The following is a 19370-nucleotide window of genomic DNA, read 5'->3' as shown; positions in this document are numbered from 1 at the left end:
TTTCCCTTAATGCTTCCTTTGACCACCACTTCCTGAGGGAAGTCAGACCAGTGTAGGTCAGAGTCCCAGTTGAACATTCTCATAAGACACTTGTACTTCAGCCACACACTCATAAGACCTGGGGTTTCACAGAAGCTCTGGTAGACAGGCACTGGGTGTTTTATTCTGTATTGTGTCCTCAGGGCTTAAAACAAAGAGGTGCTTGGGAAATGCTCTCTCAGCTTTGTTATTATTGTTCAGTCGCTAAGTTGTGTCCAGCTCTTTGCAACCCCATGGACTGCAGCACACGAGTCTCCTTTGTCCTTCACTATATCCTGAAATTTACTCAAATTTAGGTCCATTGAGTCAGTGATGCCATCCAACCATCTCATCCTCTGTCATCCGCTTCTCCTCCCTTCAATCTTTCCCAGCATCGGGGTCTTTCTCAATGAGCCAGCTCTTCACATCAGGTGGCCAAAGTATTGGAGCTTCAGCTTCAGTCCTTCCAACGAATATTCAGGGTTGATTTCCTTTAGGATGGACGAGTTTGATCTCACTGTAGTCCCAGGGACTCTCAAGAGTCTTTTCCAGCACCACAGTTTGAAAGCGTCAGTTCTTTGGCACTCAGTCTTCTTTATAGTCCAACTCTGACATCCATACATGACTACTGGAAAAACCATAGCTTTGACTAGACATCACTTTGTTGGCAAAGTGATGTCTCTGCTTTTTAATATGCGGTCTAGGTTTGTCCTAGCTTTCCTTCTTTTAAAGGAGCAAGCATCTTTTAATTTCATGGCTGCAGTCACTGTCCACAGTGATTTTGGAGCCCAAGAAAATAAAATCTGTCACTGCTTCCACTTTTCCCTCTTCTATTTGCCATGGAGCTATGGGACCAGATGCCAGTCCTCTCAACCGCTTGACAAATTAACGAATGGTCTCTAATCCTTAAAGTCCTCCTTGGGGTGGGGGGTGTGGGGAGCGGCAGGCGCTGATACTCTAATCCGCTTGTCACAGAGGAGGCCTGAGGCACAGACAAAGCAGGCCGTTGCCTGGGATCACCCAAGGACCAAGCTGAGGCCAATGCCTAGCCCAGCTTGAGTGAGGACTCACCCTCAGACAGTGATGGAGGAAGCAGGTCCACAATCAGGGGTCCGGACCCCAGGCCCCCACCGCTCTGCGGTGTTCCCTGCATCTAGCCAACCAAACCACGAGGGACAGTGCTCCTCATTCTGTGCCCTATGCCCTGTGTGCAAGTTATTTCTGCCAGCAGGAACGCCCTTCTTCTCGTCCTGCCTAACTCCTGCTTGCTCTTTCGCCATTTGGCTCAGGCATCACCTCCTCCAGGAAGCCTTCCTCCCTTATCCCTTATCCAAGCCACCGGGAGCACTGCTGCCTTTGGCAACTCTTCCTTCTGCGTCATGACTGTGCGAACATCTCGAGGGCAGATCTCACAGGTCTTACACATCCCTTTATGCCAGTGCCCAGCACAGGAATGGGCACACCACAGGCAGCTAAAGAACATCGAGAGGATGGACGAGACCAGTGGTCAGCGTCTCCTGGGTGCAGTCTGTGTGCCGCATGCAGTGCTCCGTGCTTTGCCTGGGTTACCTCATTCGATTTTTTCTGCAGTTCAGTGAGACGGGTAACTGCTGTGAGCCCCATTTTACAGGCGGGGAAACAGATGTGATGAACTTCAGTGACCTGTCCCAGGCCATACAGCCGGTAAAACGAGTGGCCAGGTCACGGAGGAATGTCCGATGGAGCACACATAATGTCCTGGAGGAGTGATCTCAGAGATAACCTACATCTTAGGGTCAGGAACTAGGTCTTGGTCATCTCTGGGTCCCCAGAACCTGGCACTGTGTAGGTCCTCAGGAATCACTTACTTTGGGAGCCAGAACCAGCTGTATTATTTGCATTTGCCCAGAGCAAAATGAAAATGCAGCACTTCCCTCGTGGTCCAGCGGTTAAGAATCCGCCTTCTAATGCAGGAGCCTCAGGTTCCATCCCTGATCAGGGACCTAGGATCCCACATGTGGCAGGGTGACTAAGCCCACCGCTCCACAGCAAGAGAAGCCCAGAAGCACTGCGACTAGAGAAAGTCTGAGTGCTGCAATGAAGGTCCAGTGCAACCAAAAAAAAAAGAAATGCAGAACAGGGCCCCTCGTTCAAAAATTATCAAGAATTTCTAGACCGCAACAGCAAAGCAGTGAACCAAAGTCAGGATCCTGTCACTGAGCCCCGCGTGACTGCACAGGCCTCACGCTGCGGGTGAGCCTGATCCCGCCAGGGCTCAGGATGAAGCCCCCCCTCCCCCGGACTCACCGTCGATGTCAGCGCTCCTCAGGGCACCCTCCACCTGGGCCGTTGTCAGGGAGATGCCCACAAGCAGCAGGATGTTCTGCAGGCTCTGCGCGTCCACCTCACCATGACCGTTGAAGATCTCAAAGTAGCTGCGGAAGGCTGGGGTGGGCGGCGGAGTGGGGAGGGGCGTGGTCACTTCCTGTCTCTAACATGCATCCCATCCGCTCCACGTACCCCTTGGCGAGCCTTCTCTATCTCATGGCTGGGTGAAGAGACGAGTGAACCACAAGCGTGAAACGCAGAGGAACAGGGTCCGTAGACGCACCTCGCTCTCTAGTACAAGGTCAGGCCACCGGCGCAGCGGGCCGCCTTCACCGGCACCAGGAGCACGCCCACTCAGCACTGCTGCTGTGTGCCAAGGACTATGCTAAGTTCTTCACAGCCAGGTTCTCATGTAATTCTTACAACAGACTCTTTAAGAGTCGAATGCATATTTCCTTGTATGGATGGGGAAACTGAGGCTCAGAGGTTAGAGCACCAGACAGGTCTTTTTGACTCTGAGTCTGTGCCTTGGCTTTGGGGCTTTGCAGTTACATATCTAAGCTGAAGCTCCGATACTTGGGCCACCTGATGCAAAGAGCCGACTCATTGGAAATGACCCTGATGCGCGAAACATTGAAAGCAAAAGAAGAGGGTGGCGGCTGATGAGACGGTTAGATGGCATCACCAACTCAATGGGCACGAATCTGAGCAAACCTTGGGAGATAGTGAAGGACAGGGAAGACTGGCGGGCTGCAGTCCACGAGGTCACAGAGAGTTGGACACAGCTTAGCGTTACTTGTCTGGATGGACATAGCTTCTAGGATGGGCTTCCCTGGTGGCTCAGCTGGTAAAGAATCCTCTGCCACGTGGGAAACCTGGGTTTGATCCCAGGGTTGGGAAGATCCCCTGGAGGAGGGCATGGCAACCCACTCCAGGATCCTTGCTTGGAGGATCCCCATGGACAGAGGAGCCAGGCAGGCTACAGTCCATGGAGTCACAAAGAGTCAGACAGGACTGAGCAACTAAGTGCAGCCTCTAAGATAACTTCATTTGTCAGGATCAGAGCAGAGGACCCAGAAGGATGTTTCTCAGTCGCAGGACTCTCTCAAGTCCCAGAATGGCATCAATTGATAGAAAAGTTACATCCTGGTCCTAACAAGGGTGGCGCTGGTTTCTCAGCTCACAGCACAGTCCAGGTTAGAATCAATAGGCCTGCTGATGAGACTGGCTCCGCCATTGCTGAGACTCAGGGTCGCTGTTACACACGCTGCATCGTGCTCGCTGCCCACATTCGTATATTGAAGCCTTGACACCGGCACTGCCTACCCCGACTTGTCTTAGAATGTGACTGTATTTGGAAATAATGCCTTTAAAAAGGTGATTATGTTTAAATGAGTCCCTTAATCCAACCTAAGGGGTGTCCTTAAGAGAAGAGGAAATCTGGGCACACAAGCGACATCAGGGCTGCACACACACAGAGGAAAGGCAGGACGCAGGAGAAGGCAGCCAGCTGCAACCCAGGAGGCAGGCTCCCGGAGAAACCAACCGAAAAGAGAAGAGGAAGAGCCAAACGCACTGACACCCCATCTGGGACTTCTAGACTCCAAAACTACGGGAACGTAGATTTCAAGCCACCCAGCTGATGGTACTTCCTTATGTCAGCCCAAGCAAACTAATATAGTTTCAGTGGACAAGTCACGGCACTTCTGTGACCCCCGATTTTCTTATCTATAAGGTGGGTAGATAGTGTTGAACATGGAACAATAGACTGGTTCAAAATTGGGAAAGGAGTATGTCAAGGCTGTTGTAAGAGTTATATGAGAACCTGGCTGTGAAGGACTTAGCATACTGCCTGGCACACAGCAGGGGTGCCCTGAATTGGTGGTATTCCTGGTGCAAGGTGAAGGTGTGTATTGTCACCCAATTTATTAAACTTGTAGGCAGAGTACATCACGTGAAATGCTGGGCTGGATGAATCACGAGCTGGAATCAAGATTGCTGGGAGAAATATTAACAACCTCAGATAGGCAGATGATACAACTTTAATGGCAGAAACTGAAGAGGAACTAAAGAGGCTCTTGATGAGAGTGAAAGAGGAGAGTGAAAAAGCTGGCTTAAAACTCAACATTCAAAAAATTAAGATCGTGGCACCTGGTCCCGTCACTTCATGGCAAATAGATGAAGAAAAGTGGAAACAGTGGCAGATTTTCTTTTCTGGGCTCTAAAATCACTGCAGATGGTGACTGCAGCCATGAAATTAAAAGACGCTTGCTCCTTGGAAGAAAAGCTATTACAAACCTAGATAGCATATTAAAAAGCAGAAATGTCATTTTGCCAATAAAGGTCCGTAATAGTCACAGCTATGGTTTTTGTAGTAGTCATGTATGAATGTGATAGCTGAACCATAAAGAAGGCTGAGCGCCAAAGAATCGAAGCTTTCAACTATGGTGGTGGAGAAAACTCTTGAGAGTCCCTTGGACTGCAAGAAGATCAAGCCACTCTATCCTAAAGGAAATCGCCCCTGAATATTCACTGGAAGGACTGATGCTGAAGCTGAAGCTCCAGTACTTTGGCCACCTGATGCAAAGAGCTGACTCATTAGAAAAGACCCTGATGCTGGGAAAGATTGAAGGCGGAAGGAGAAGGGGATGACAGAGGATGAGATGTTTGGATTGCATCACTGACTCAATGGACATGAGTTTGAGTAAGCTCCAGGAATTAGTTATGTACAGGGAAGCCTGGCGTGCTGCAGTCCATGGGGTTGCAGAGTTGGACATGACTTGGCGGCTGAACAACAACAAGAGGGACGGAACGACAAGACACGCTCCCAGAGAGGCTGTATTAATTCAGCACTTGGGACATCACAGGCCTTGTAACTCTGACACACAGAACTGAAATGTGGGGAAGAGGTAGGGCTGGGCTTAGGGTTGGAGTAAGAGGTGAGTTGCAGCAGGCAGGCAGGCTGAAATAGGAGATAAACAGAACAGCCCTCATTTAAGATCATCTCAAATGCAGGGTGGTTGGGCCATCAGAGCAGGTGACCGTCTCTTTCCCCACCAGGCGGGCTGAAAGTCCTGGGAGGATGCTGGGTCTGTATGCCAGTGTGTCATGCTGTCCCTGAACTCGGCTCAAGGAGGTGGGGCAATGGGTGCTGGACTTAGAAAAGCCCTCCAGAAAGGGTAGAGAGCTTTAAAGCTGAAAGGAGCAAGGGACTTCCCTGGTGGCCCAGTGGTTAAGAATCCACCTGGCAATGCAGCGGGCGTGAGTTTGATCCCTGGTCAGGGAACTAAGATTTCAAATGCCAGGGCACAGCTAAGTGCACACACTGAAGTACTCAAGCCCATGTATTCCGGAGTCCTCGCCCCACAGCTCGAGTCCGTGTGCCAAAATGAAAGATCCCGCCTGGCTCAAGAAATCCTGTGCGCTGCAACTAAGACCCGACTCAGCCAAACGAATAACATTTTTTTTTAAAGAGTGAGCTTCAAGGATCCGGCCCCAGGGAGCCAATGAGTGTATTCAAGGAAGGCAGAAGGGGCCCCCTGGCCCTGCCTGGGGCTCAGACTGCGGGGAGGAGTGCAGGGTGGAAGGAGGGAGTGCACCCCCACCGCTGTCCAAGGCCAGGGCTGGCCTGCTGGGTCACCGGTGTGCACAGCAGCTTAGGCCCCTCGCAGAGCCCAGAGGAAGCGGCAGTTGCTCTTCCTCACAGCACAGGTAGGCGGAGTCACGGGCCGAACTAAGGATGCTGGGGAGCAAAGGGCGCCTTGCCCCGGGTGGGCGTTCAGGCTTTTAATTTTCTTGGTGGAGGTGGGACGTGGTGGATGAGTGGGGAGCTGTGTGTAACAGGACTCTAGGGACTCTTCCTGGGACAGACCCCCTCTGCACTGTGTCCCCTTGTCTGCCTCTTGTTTGTAGACTTTTAGCCTCTTAGGCCTTCCCGAGTCCCAAAGAATGGATTCAGTCAGAGAAGCGAAAAAAGGCAGAAAGGGAAAACAGTCCAACAAGACTAAATAATACTAGTTTAGACATATAAGGTCAAGGAACTTTAGTTTCTCCTCAAGGACTAAAGGGTCTTCCCTGTAGCTCAGACGGTAAAGAATCTGCCTGCAGGTCTGCCTGCCATCTGCAGGAGACCCAGATTCGGTCCCTGGGTCAGATGATCTTCTGGAGAAGGGAATGGCAACCCACTCCAGTATTCTTGCCTGGAGAATCCATGGACAGAGGAGCCTGGTGGGCTACAGACGGTGGGGTCACAAAGAGTCAGACACGGCTGAGCAACCAACACTACTACATACACTACAAGGACTATAGGTAATCTGAGCCTGTCCTCTGAGCCATGTTGCAGATACTGACACCCCCACTCCCTTGGACGGCAAGGAGATCCAACCAGTCCATTCTGAAGGAGACCAGCCCTGGGTGTTCTTTGGAAGGAATGATGCTAAAGCTGAAGCTCCAGTACTTTGGCCACCTCATGCGAAGAGTTGACTCATTGGAAAAGACTGATGCTGGGAGGGATTGGCGCAGGAGGAGAAGGGGACCACAGAGGATGAGATGGCTAGATGGCATCACCAACTCGATGGGCCTGAGTTTGAGTGAACTCTGGGAGATGGTGATGGACAGGGAGGCCTGGCGTGCTGTGATTCATGGGGTCGCAAAGAGTCGGACACGACTGAGCGCCTGGACTGAACTGAACTGAACTGACACCCCCACCAAGTGGAAGAAGTTAACCATAAGCTGCCCACAAGCACAGCAAACGGCGACCACTGGCAGGCTGGTTGGAATGAGAAGGTTGATGATGTTGACACCCAGTGACCTCACCAGCAGCCAATCAGAAGAAGGCCCATGAACTGATGAGGAACCTGTGACATACTCCCTCACTCTGTCCTTAAACAATTTTCCTGAAAGCCATGGGGATTTGGGCCTTTTAAGCTGCCTGGACTCCTAGCTTGGCGCCTGCAGTAAACGCTGCTCTTTCCTTGACAGCAGCCCAGTATCAGTAGCTGGGCTGTCCAGCACGTGCGGGAGCAGACCTAATGTGGGTCAGGAACGTGTTCAGGGCAAGTGGACCTGTTAAAGGGTGAGGGGCAGTCTAGCAAAGGAGGGGACACTGGAGTCTTGCCTCCACCCCTGGTGGCCTCTCCAGGGGACCTAGAGAGTGGGCTTGTGCTGGAGGAGGCAGAAACGCCTCCAAAAACAAGAGTGCTTTGCAGGGCTTGCCCCGTTCGTTCAGAGACCACTCGGGAAGAGAAGAGGGAAGAGGTGTCGGGTCAACCTTCTGCCCTGTGCCACGCCGCCAGCCCAGCGCAGGCTGGGATGGACGCAGGGCTGTGGAGTGATCGGCCGGCCTGTACCCCACCCAGACCCGCCAGCCCAAAGACTGAGGGCCCCCTGGCACTGAGAGGGCCCTCCCCCCACCTCCCGGGAAGGCCCGCCCTCACCTTCCTCCTGCTTCATGGTGAGGTGCTCCTCCGCCCTCTCCTCCCAGGTCTGACACACCTTCAGGAGGCAGCGCTCCTCCAGCTCCTGCCTGCAGAGGACAGAGCCGGGCCCAGGGCACATCCGGCCGCCCACCCCCGCCCCGGACCCCGAAAGCTGGGGGAGCGAGGGGGCAGCCGGGGCAGGAGGGTCATAGGAGGGACCCTGGGGAGGCTTTGAGAGGTTACAGGAGTCTTTGAGTGACCTGGGGGAGCGATGCAGAGGTGAGGGGCATCTAGACGGGTTAGAAAGAGAAGCAGGGTTGGCGATGAGGAAAGGACCGCAGTGTGAGAGACAGAGAGCCGGGAGAGGCAGGGGACGTGGAGGGGACACACAGGAGGGGCAGACGGGCGCGAGTCTGGAGGGGATTTAGTGCCGTGGGGCCGTGTTCGGATCCCAGCGCTTTCTGGGGTGGCTCCTACCGTGCCTTCAGGCTCCTCTCCCCGCTGTGGCTCAGAAGTTCTGTCCTTCTCCAGGCCAGATCCGACGCGGGGACCGGCAGGACGGCAACGGGCCCTGGAGTGGGGCCAGGCGTCCCCGCGGGGGCGGGCGGCCGCGCCCAGGCTGGGGCGGAGGCTGAGGCCGGGGCCTGGGTCACAGGCAGGGGCGGAGTCAGGCTGGGGGTGGGGGTGGGCACGGGACCCAGGGCCCGGGGGCACCTCCGGCCTGGCAGGGTGCGGGCCTTCGCAGCTCTCCGAAGCGCGGCCTCCTCCTCCTCCACCTCCAGCAGGCGCCTCATGAAGCCAGGCCGGGCGCTGCCAGGGTCCCGGGTGCATGTGGCTGCCACGGGCCCCTGAGGCTGCTTCTGAGTGGGGTCCAGCCCCCTCGCTCCCATGTCCACCGCCTCCTGGGGACGGGACGGGCAGGCGATGCGGGAGGCCTCCGGCCAGCCAGACGGTCCCACGAGCTGCTCGCGGCCACCCGCCCCAGGGCACCTTCAGCCTCTCCTCCTCCAGGTCCCGGGGAGCCCACATCTCTCTGGCATCCTCTATACCCCTTCCCCACGTCCTCCTCGACCCCTGACCTGGGCCTCGTCCCAGCTCTCCAAGCTGTGCTCTTGAGTGAGCAACTCCCCAGTTCACCCTTGTTTCTTTCCTCCTCTGCAGTCACCGCAGCCTGTCCACCTTGCTGCTTGCCCTCCCTGGAAGTAGGTTTCCTGAGGGCAGAACTGCACCTGCCTCTTTGATCCTATCAACACAGCAGCCTACTCCCACTTTGCAGGCGCTCAGTAGATTCCCATCTACGTGTTCAGCAAATCCAGCACCTCCTACGTCTGTCTCTCCTAGAGAGGGGTGAGCTGTCCCCTGCCCACCTCCACCCAGGCCGCCCCACGCAGGCTCCATCCCGGCCCTTTCTCCTGTTCAAAGATGGAGCTGTTACCACACACCTGCTCGACCTAAAGTATCAGCACTGCCCTCTCTGCCAGATTACTCCTGTCAGCATGTAAACACGCTATATTATTTTCCTTCTTTAATTAAAATATTTTTAATTATTATTACTTTAAGGTTTTTAAGCTGCGCTGTGTGGCATGCGGGATCTGAGCTCCCAACCAAGGATTGAACCTGTGTCCCCTGCATTAGAAGCGTGGCATCTTAACCACAGAACCAGAGAGTCTCTTATCTTCCTTCCTTAAAAGAAAAACTCTCAGGGCTTCCTTGGTGGTCCAGTGGTTAGGAATCTGCTTTCCATTAAAAAAAATATATAAGGAAAGAATCTGCGTTCCAATACAGGGGACACGGTTCAGTTCCTGGCTGGGGAACTGAGACCCCACATGCTCTGGGGCAGCTGAGCCCGTGGACACAGCTGCACAGCCCAGGGCGCTCTGTGTCCTGAGCCCGTGGACACAGCTGCACAGCCCAGGGCGCTCTGTGTCCTGAGCCCGTGGACACAGCTGCACAGCCCAGGGCGCTCTGTGTCCTGAGCCCGTGGACACAGCTGCACAGCCCAGGGCGCTCTGTGTCCGTCGGGTCTGTGCTCTGCACCTAGACAAAGTCCACGTGCTGCAGCGAAGAGACAAAGACCCAGCGCAGCCAGAAAGAAACAACCCCGCACTACACAGCCGTTCAGGGCCACCCGGCTCTCTGCCCTGCCTCGAGCAGAATGAGCAGAACGCCTCGCAAGATTGGCTGCACCCATCTCTCCTGTCTTCCCATCTCCAGTCTGGCTTCCGGCCCTGCTCCCCAGCCAGACTCCCGCAGGGCGGCAATCTGCTCCCTCCTCAGAGCCGAGCCCACTCTGCCCTTCCGGGAGGGCTTTCCTCTCTGGACCCACACTCTCTCCCCGGCTGGCTCCCTCCCTGAGTGTTCCGCAGCCTCCTTCACTGAGGCTTCCTCACTCTCAATCCATTTCTGTGGGTTTTGTTTGTTTGTTTTCTTTTGGGGACCGTGCCACAGGGCATGCGGAACGCTTCCCTGGCCAGAGACTGAACCCACGTGCCCTGCATCGGAAGCACAGAGTCCTAACCACTGGCCCACGAGAGAAGTCCCGGCATTTCTGAATGTGGTGGAGACCAGTGGTCTGCCCTCAGATGCCTTCCTGCTCCGCACGGTCTCCTAGATGCTACCCCGTTTTCCTCGTACCTACATCTCCCATCCTGACCTCTCTCTCCTTCCTAACTCCAGACATCCTCCTGGTATTTCTTCTGTTCGTCCAGAACATGACCAAAGCAGAACCTCAGGTTCTTTCTGTCTGCTCCTTCACTAGTGTCACTCGGGCCCCAGACTGAAAGCCTCTTAAAAAAAAAAAAAAAACTATCTGGGCTTAGAGCAAATCTGGGCTTAGAATCTGCCTGCAATGCAGGAGACCCAGGTTTGATCTCTGGGTCAGAAATATCCCCCGAAGAAGGGAATGGCAACCCATTCCAGGATTCTACCCTGGGGAACTCCATGGACAGAAGAGTCTGGCAGCCTATAGTCCAGGGTGTTGCAAAGAGTCATACACAACTGACTAACACTTTCACTTTCAAAGTCGATTTACGATATTAGTTTCAAGTGTACAACATAGTGGTTCAATATTTTTGTAAATTATATTTCCTAAAAGCTCTTTTGATTCCTCTTTCTCCAACCTGCCTTTCCACCAGGCAGATGATAACTGTTCACAGGTTGCCCAATCAAATCAGAGAACTAGGAAGTGAGAGAGCTGTTGGATGTGGGGATGACTGGGAGGGGATGGGAGTCTCCCAGCCATTCAGGGAAGCTTTGGGTTGTGTGCTGTGACTGAGCAGCTGGCCAGCAGAGATCCATGCCAATGTGGAAAAAACCACCATGGCCTGGGGTGAATTCAGGGGCTCCAAACTGTAAGAGCAGCCTTGACTAACAACCAAATGCACACACGTGTGCACACCCATGGAAACACGCAGGCACGGACTCACACCTTCCCCAGTTTGACTGTGAATACTGCCCCATTTCTGCCTCTTTCCTCCTTGTCCTGATCTCCCCCCGCCCCGTTCCCTTCCCCACTGTGGTTCTACTTACAGGTGGACGAGCAGGCCCCAGCGCTGGCTGGATCTCCACAGCCTCATCTCTAAACAAGGGAGAACCCCCAGGTGAGAGGGGGTGCAGCTCAAGGCTCACCCTTGCAAGGCCTTCTCTCAGCCCCAGGACACTCAGATCCACCGCTGCAGTTTCATCCCTGGGCTTCTGCTCTCAGAGGGGCTCCTCATTCTTCCACATCCCTTGTGGGGACTTGGCCGGTGAAGAATGGGCCCATGGGGCAAAGAATTCTGTACTAGAGCTACTATACAGATGGGGAAGCAGGGGTTCTGGGGGCATGGCTTGACCAAGGTCTTACATCGCATCAACAGCTGTCAGGACTAGAAGTCACCTCCTCTGGAACTAGCAGAAGAGCAGTCTTGTTGGGGTCAGGGAGGGGTGGGGTGCCTTACCTTGCTTTGGGTGTGTTGGGTCTTGGCGTGGGTGGTGGGTCAGTGTGAACTGTCTTTTCCTCCAGAGTTGCCGTAGGCATTAGGGACACTGCTTCCTGGAAACTGTCCTCATGTCCCCCTGGGCCAGGCTCTGGCAGAGGCCCCTGTGTCCCGAAGGGTGGGGTGTCCACCTCCTTGGGGGGCTTGTCCTCCAGTTGCTGTTCACAGCTGTCCAAGGTGCAATAAGGCTCTGTTGGCTGCACTGTGTCTGACTCATTGGCTGCCAGGCGACCTGGGATGGGCTGACCCTCTGGATCCTGCCAAGAACAAAGATGTCAAGACGGGGAGCCCCATCCTGGCTCTCAGGTGACCCTCAACACTCACCCAGAGACCAGCTGACAGTTACTCTGGTCCAAGCACTGCAAGCATTACCTTACTGAACTCTCCCAGCATGCCTAGAAGGTTCCCTAAGCAGGGGTCAATTACTCCATTTTGAGGGATGAGGAAACTGAGGTTCAAAAGAGGCATGGCTTACCCAAAGTCGTAATCCATGCTTCTCTGTGCAGGTAGAATGGGAGCCTGGGGAAAGTGAGGCGATCCTCTTTCCATTTTATTTGTTTATTTATTTGCCACACTGCATGGCATGTGAGATCTTAGTTCCCAGACCAGGAATCTAACCCATACCCCCTGCAATAGAAGCATGGAGTCTTAACCACCCGACCACCAGGGCAGTCTCTGACACAATCCTCTTTAAATGGGATTTTTCAAGGGATGTTTCAAAGAACAAGAATCCTTCATGGTACTCCCTACAAAAGAGATTTTTACATTAGCTGATTTCAAGACTTTAATAAGTTGCTATAGTCAAGACAATGTGTGGGCCTTCCCTGGTGGTCCAGGGGTTAAGACTCCATGCTTCCACTGCAAGGCGCATGGGCTCAGTCCCTGGTTGGGGAAAGTCAAAGTGAAAGTTGCTCAGTCGTGTCCGACTTTTTGCGTCCCCATGGACTATACGATCCATGGAATTCTCCAGGCCAGAATACTGGATAGCCTTTCCCTTCTCCAGGGGATCTTCCCAACGCAGGGATCAAACCCAGGTCTCCTGCATTGCAGGCAGATTCTTTACCATCTGAGCCACCAGGCAAGCTCCGGAGAAAGGAGTCTCCAACAAATGGTACTGGGATGACTGGACAGCCATATGCAAGAAATGAGCCTCAATCCAACACTCAGACCACATACAAAAATTAACTCAAGCTGGATCATAAACCTAAGTGTTAAACCTAAAATAACAAAACTTCTTGGAAAAGTTTTATCCTATGTTTATAGGATAAAATCATATGTGACTTCAGGTTAAGTAAAGATTTCTAAGAACACCAAAAGCACAGCCATAAAGAAAAAAATGATCAACCAGACTTCATGAAAATTAAGACTTCTGTTCTTTGAAAGTCACCATTGAGAGAATGGAAAAGACAGTTGACTATTCAATTAAAATGATGTGCAAAGTATCTGAATAGGCATTTCTCCAAAGATACATAATATGTGCCTATAAACACATGAAAAGATGCTTGACATGTTTAAGTCATTTGGAAAAGAAAATAAAGACCATAATGAGATTCCACTATACACTTATTAGAATGCTTAGAATTAAAAACAGACCATACCAAGCTAAGGGGAAGATATGGAAGAAGTGGAATTATCATACATTGCTGATGGGGATGTAAAATGGTACAACCACTTTAGAGAAAAGTTTGGCAGTTTATTAATAAATTAAACATACAAATATCATATGATCCATTCTACTCCTAGGCATTTATTTGCCCAAAAGAAAGTATCTGTACACACAGACATGAATGTTTCTATGTCTTATTTGTAATAGTCAAAAAGTTGAAACAAACCAAGGGTCCATCAATAGGTGAAAGAATGAAGAAATCAAGTTTTGTTTGTTAATTTCCACAGAACAGCAAAGTGATTCAATACACACACACACACACACACACACACACTCTTTTTCATATTCTTTTCCATTGCGATTTATCACAAGGTATGAACATAGTTCCCTGTGCTTAAAGTAGGACAAGAAATTGTGACCTTATCCATACAATGGAATAATACTCAGCAGCAAAAAGAATAAAGTATTGGTCTACACAATAACATAGCTGAGTCTCAAAATATTCATGCTAATTGAAAGAAGCAAGACAAAAAGAATGGATACTTATGCTTCCATTTATGGAAAATTCTGGGAAATACAAATTCACAGCTGCAGAACACAGATCAGTGATTGCCTGGGGCTTGGAATGAATGGGAGAACCGATGACAAAGGGGCACAGAAAACTTTGGGGCGGGGGATGACAGATGTGTTTATTTTCTTAATTGCAGTGATGGTTTTGTGGGTATGCACATGTATCCAAAACAATAAATTGTACACTTGAAGTATGCACAACTGTGTATCAATTTTACCTTATGAAGCTTTTTTTTTTTAAAAAAAACCTAAACCTTAAAAAATAAAAGATATTTCATAGTCAAATAAGTTTGGAGAAGGTACCATACTCTAACCACCTCTTGAATGGTCCCACAGAGATCAGCAGCTAAGAAACAGCTGCTAGAACATTCTAGTATAAGAAAAAAAAAATTGGGCTTTGTTAAACCAAGCATGTCCCGTTTTCAATTTTACCCAGAAGCCCGATCTCCTCCCGGCCTTTAACAGTTCCCTGCTCCCTCACCTCCCCTGCGAGTTGGCCATTCCATCCCTTCCTGCCTGGGATTCTGTGGACATTACCTGGCGACTCTCAGGGCCCTGACCCTCCATTGGCTCTGGGTTCCGCTGGCTCCCCTGTTGGTCCTCAGTCTCTTTCCCTGAGCCCTGCTGCTGCAGCCCTTCCTGTGTTGTAGGGACCTCGTTGGGGGGCACCCCCAGCTCACTTCCTGGCATGGCTGGATCCCAGTCTGCTTGCAGCTCCCTGGGCCCTTCCTGGGGGACCCAAGATGACGGCTTCATCCTGGAGAGAACAGACAAAGGGACACTTCAGCTCCCAAACTGGGGCAGGGTTTTATATTCTTCTGAGTCTTTCTGGTGCCCACACGGGGCTAGGCACACCATGGGTGCACGCTTAATGCCTGGGAGAAAGAATGAAGGACTAACGTGAATTCCTCCAACCACGAACACTTTGATGTCAATGTTTAAGAGAGTTCGGATTTAATATTTTTATTATTACTTATTGCTTTTTAGAAAAAAAGAAAAATCAAGGAGAACTGGAATTCATAGTGGTGGGGAGACTTGAGCCTTGGATCATTAAGCTAAAGTTGACAGGTCTGGATTTGAATCTGGGTCTATCTGATCTCACTTTAATATTATGGAATATTTCCTCAGGCTTCTTTCTAAGGACATATATGCATATTTTCAATGGGGATTAGTTTAAATATCATCTTCAAATAATTGCCTACTTTCAGTTATATTGCATATACAAATCAGTCGTGTCCGACTCTCTGCGATCCCACGGACTATAGCCTGCCAGGCTCCTCTGGCCATGGGATTCTCCAGGCAAGAATACTGGAGTGGACTGCCATTCCCTTCTCCAGAGGATCTTCCTGACCCAGGGATTGAACCCAGGTCTCCCGCACTGCAGGCAGATTCTTTACCATTTGAGCTACAGAGAAGACCCTAATATAATTCTGCAATATTTTTTCAATTAACAGTATAATCTAAATTTTTCCCATGCCCAGAATCTTTCATAAACATGTTTTTTAATGAAAGCATAAAATTCTCTATTTTATAGATAATCAAAATTTGTTTAACCATCCCCCTATTGTGGGCATTTAGCACACACGAGGGGCTTCCCTGGTGGCTCAGCGGTAGAATCCACCTGCCAGTGCAGGTTCTATCCCTGGACTGGGAAGATTCCCTGGAGAAGGCGATGGCAAACCACTCCAGTATTCTTGACTGGAGAATTTCATGGACAAAGGAGCCTGGTAAACTACAGTCTATGGGGTCACAAAGGGTCAGATAGGAATGAGTGACTAAACAACAGCGCACACTGACATTTTAAATGTTTTCAGCCTTTGAAATAAGGTGCCAGGAGAAATCTTTGCACATAAAACTTTGCCTGAATCTTCACTTCTTTCCTTCGGGTATATTTCTAGAAATACATGAGGTTAAAAGCAGTTTTTTAAACAGAGTCCGAGGCATGTAGTAGAGGGGCAATACGTATTCCTTGAGAATTTTTTTGAAGTTAAACAAGACACAAAAATGCCCCTTGAACACGGCATGTCACAGAAACTTGTGGCCTAGCGGGGGAGCTCAGACAAAAGACCGGCACACATAATTCTTCAGTGCGAGTCGTGCTATGGAAAAAAGTACAGGAGGGGTGAGTGGGCAGACCCACCTTTAGTCCGGGGCTCTCTCCCCTCTCCCTCCCCACCGGGTGGGCCACAGCGGGCTTCTCTCCCGGACCTGCTCTCTGGGAAGCCCCCAGCTCACCCTGGTCCTGCCGGAGGCTTCTGCTCCTGGGGACCGAGCTGCGGAAAGCCCTCCTCTGACGCGTCTCTGCGTCCGGGCCGGGTCTCCAGGGCTCCCAGGGCTGGTGAGGGCTGCGGGCCACTGTTCATCGCTTCAGCATCTGGAAACACAGCCTAGAACAAAGATGCCCACGGCCCCGGCTCAAGGAATGGGCCATTGTGGAGGGGAGACCCCGCGCCTCACGGGAAGGAGGAGACCCCGCGCTTCACGGGAGAGGGGAGACCCCCGCGCCTCACGGGAGGGGAGACCGCGTCCCTCACGGGAGAGGGGAGACCCCCGCGCCTCACGGGAGGGGAGACCCCCGCGCCTCACGGGAAGGAGGAGACCCCGCGCTTCACGGGAGGGGAGACCCCCGCGCCTCACGGGAGGGGGGAGACCGCGTCCCTCACGGGAGAGGGGAGACCGCGTCCCTCACGGGAGGGGGGAGACCCCCGCGCCTCACGGGAGGGGGGAGACCCCCGCGCCTCACGGGAGGGGGGAGACCCCCGCGCCTCACGGGAGGGGGGAGACCCCCGCGCCTCACGGGAGGGGGGAGACCCCCGCGCCTCACGGGAGGGGGGAGACCCCCGCGCCTCACGGGAGGGGGAGACCGCGTCCCTCACGGGAGAGGGGAGACCGCGTCCCTCACGGGAGAGGGGAGACCCCCGCGCCTCACGGGAGGGGAGACCCCCGCGCCTCACGGGAGGGGGGAGACCGCGTCCCTCACGGGAGAGGGGAGACCCCCGCGCCTCACGGGAGGGGGGAGACCCCCGCGCCTCACGGGAGGGGGGAGACCCCGCGCCTCAGGGGAGAAGAGACGCCGCGCCTCACAGGAGGGGGGAGACCGCGTCCCTCACGGGAGAGGGGAGACCCCCGCGCCTCACGGGAGGGGGGAGACCCCCGCGCCTCACGGGAGGGGGGAGACCCCCGCGCCTCACGGGAGGGGGGAGACCCCCACGCCTCAGGGGAGAGGAGACCCCGCGCCTCACAGGATGGGGGAGACCGCGTCCCTCACGGGAGAGGGGAGACCCCCGCGCCTCACGGGAGGGGGGAGACCCCCGCGCCTCACGGGAGGGGGGAGACCCCCGCGCCTCACGGGAGGGGGGAGACCCCCGCGCCTCACGGGAGGGGGAGACCGCGTCCCTCACGGGAGGGGGGAGACCCCCGCGCCTCACGGGAGGGGGGAGACCCCCGCGCCTCACGGGAGGGGGGAGACCCCCGCGCCTCACGGGAGAGGGGAGACCCCGCGCCTCACGGGAGAGGGGAGACCCCCGCGCCTCACGGGAGGGGAGACCCCGCGCCTCACGGGAGGAGGGGAGACCCGGTCCCTCATGGGAGAGGCGCTGAGAAGACGCGGGGAGGAGAGGAGAGGCGGGGAGGGGCCCAGCACTAAGGGCGCCACAAGAACCTGGAGCCCAAGCGGCACCTTGGCCACCGCTATCCTGACAAGGAGAGCTCGACAGAGCACCTCGGGGACTTCCCCGGCGGTCCAGTGGTTAAGACTCTGAGCTTCCACGGCAAGGACACGAGTTCAATCCCTGCTTAGGGAACTAAGATCCCGAAAGCGCAAGGGGCACCCAAGAAAAAAAATAGAGAGAAGGGGCAACCAAGATTTAAAAAAAAGAGAGAGAGAGACCCTGGCGGGTCTCTCCCTCCCAGGGAGGCTTCCTCAGTTTCCGCTGGGTTTTGATGTCTATCACTCCCTAGTTGGGTGGCCTTGAGCCAGTGACTCCCAGGGCGCTCCAAGCCTTACCTTAGTCAGCAAACTCCAGGCAACTTGGCTCATTCAATTGATAGTAGTTGTTATAATACAAGATTCCTCTAGGAGTCAACACTAAGGGCATCTACCAAGGGGCAGGGGCAGGGCCAGGGCTAGATGCCCCCAGGGATTTAACCCAGTTAATCCTCAGCATGACGCACATGAGTCCACGAAGCTCAAGGGCTGCAGTGCCAACCCCAAGATCATACAGCTGGTTAAGTGGTGGCCCTGAGACCCCGTGACTATGCTCATTGGAAAAACAAATGGGCAGGTAACAGAAGCCCTGAACGTTTGCCCCAGGCTCCTTCCAAGACCCCTCGTTTCAGGCCCTCTTCCTGGGCCCACAAGAAGCCGCAATTTATAACAGGCTACAGTTAGAGGGCTATACTTAATCCAAAGAAATGTTGCCTTTTTTATGGTGACATTTTTAGCTCAGGGACACAGTAAAGAAGGCACAAAGGTCATGGATGGAAACTCTGAGTAGCTGTCAGGGGAATAAAAGTTACGGGGGAGGGGGAGGGTAAGGGCCATGGAAGGCTTTCTACTTAGTAGAGTAAGTAAACAATTCTTATTTTCCTCATCCAGCCAGCATCTCTTTCGGTTAGAGAAGCCGACATTCTTTTATGGGAACCTTCCTGCCTCCTTTCGAGAGTACCCCCACTGACTTCATTATGCAGAGAGATCCAGGCCACTCTGCCCTGCCATGGTGACTGATTCAGGGACAAATATGTGACTACAACCTGGGCCAATGACACTGATACCGGAGACTTTCTTCAGCTATTGCAAAGGGGTTCTCCTCTTGTTTGGGATGTTAAACCAGAGGAAGTATGATGGGAAGATGTAAGCCTGGAGCAGCCAGTTTTGCAGGGAGAGCAGGCCTGGGAATGCCACAGAGGCAGGCAGAGCTGAGACACTCATTTAGCACCTTTATCCAGCCATACCTGACGTCTACAGGCAGGTCTGTCACTTACCCAGCTGATGTGTTCTTGTTCTTGCCTAGTCTAATCTGAACTGAGTTTTGTGCCAGTTGTTGTAGAGGCTTGATTAAAGAAGTCGGAGAGAAAGCCCGGGCATGGGAAGGGAAAGGCGCCTGCTGCGGGTGGAGAGGTAGGCCCTACCTGGCCAACTTCTGATGTGGTGGGCTCCTCGCCAGCCCTGTCGCCGGCAGTCCTCAGGGCAGGGCTTGGCTGGGCCCCTGGCACCTCGATCCTATCCTCCACGTATATCTGGGCGTTCCCGCTGTCCGTCATGCCAGGGCCGATGAGGGTACCAAGTGAGGAGCATCAAACCCTGTGTTCCCAGAAAAGAAATCCAGTCGAAGTTCCACCAAGCCTATTACCTAACTGCCTCTTCAGCAAAGGCAGAGCCTGTAGTGGAGCGAGCACGGCTTAGGGGAAGAAGTAGGGCCAGGCCTGGCACAGGATGGGCACACGGCCCAACCAGGGACCTCCCCGCACATTTTA

At 53.3% G+C, this 19370-nt stretch overlaps 1 protein-coding gene across 1 annotated transcript in view; it reads right to left on the bottom strand.

Moving 5' to 3' along the window:
* Positions 1 to 19157, bottom strand: part of SPATA21 (spermatogenesis associated 21) — a 40479-nt gene extending 21322 nt beyond the window's left edge. Inside the window, exons 1-8 of the mRNA XM_052653781.1 lie at positions 19026 to 19157; positions 16131 to 16282; positions 14433 to 14652; positions 11681 to 11976; positions 11271 to 11319; positions 8220 to 8644; positions 7761 to 7849; positions 2305 to 2442 (exon numbers count right to left, since the gene is read on the bottom strand). Of these exons, the coding sequence (XP_052509741.1) occupies positions 2305 to 2442; positions 7761 to 7849; positions 8220 to 8644; positions 11271 to 11319; positions 11681 to 11976; positions 14433 to 14652; positions 16131 to 16282; positions 19026 to 19157 (1501 nt within the window). The remainder of the gene's footprint in view (positions 1 to 2304; positions 2443 to 7760; positions 7850 to 8219; positions 8645 to 11270; positions 11320 to 11680; positions 11977 to 14432; positions 14653 to 16130; positions 16283 to 19025) is intronic.
* Between the last annotated feature and the right edge of the window lie 213 nt (positions 19158 to 19370).

This window comes from Budorcas taxicolor, chromosome 2, assembly GCF_023091745.1.
Source record: "Budorcas taxicolor isolate Tak-1 chromosome 2, Takin1.1, whole genome shotgun sequence".
NCBI lineage: Eukaryota > Metazoa > Chordata > Mammalia > Artiodactyla > Bovidae > Budorcas > Budorcas taxicolor.
The sequence above is the reverse complement of the archived record's forward strand: the minus strand, read 5'-3'. Positions and strand labels throughout refer to the sequence as shown.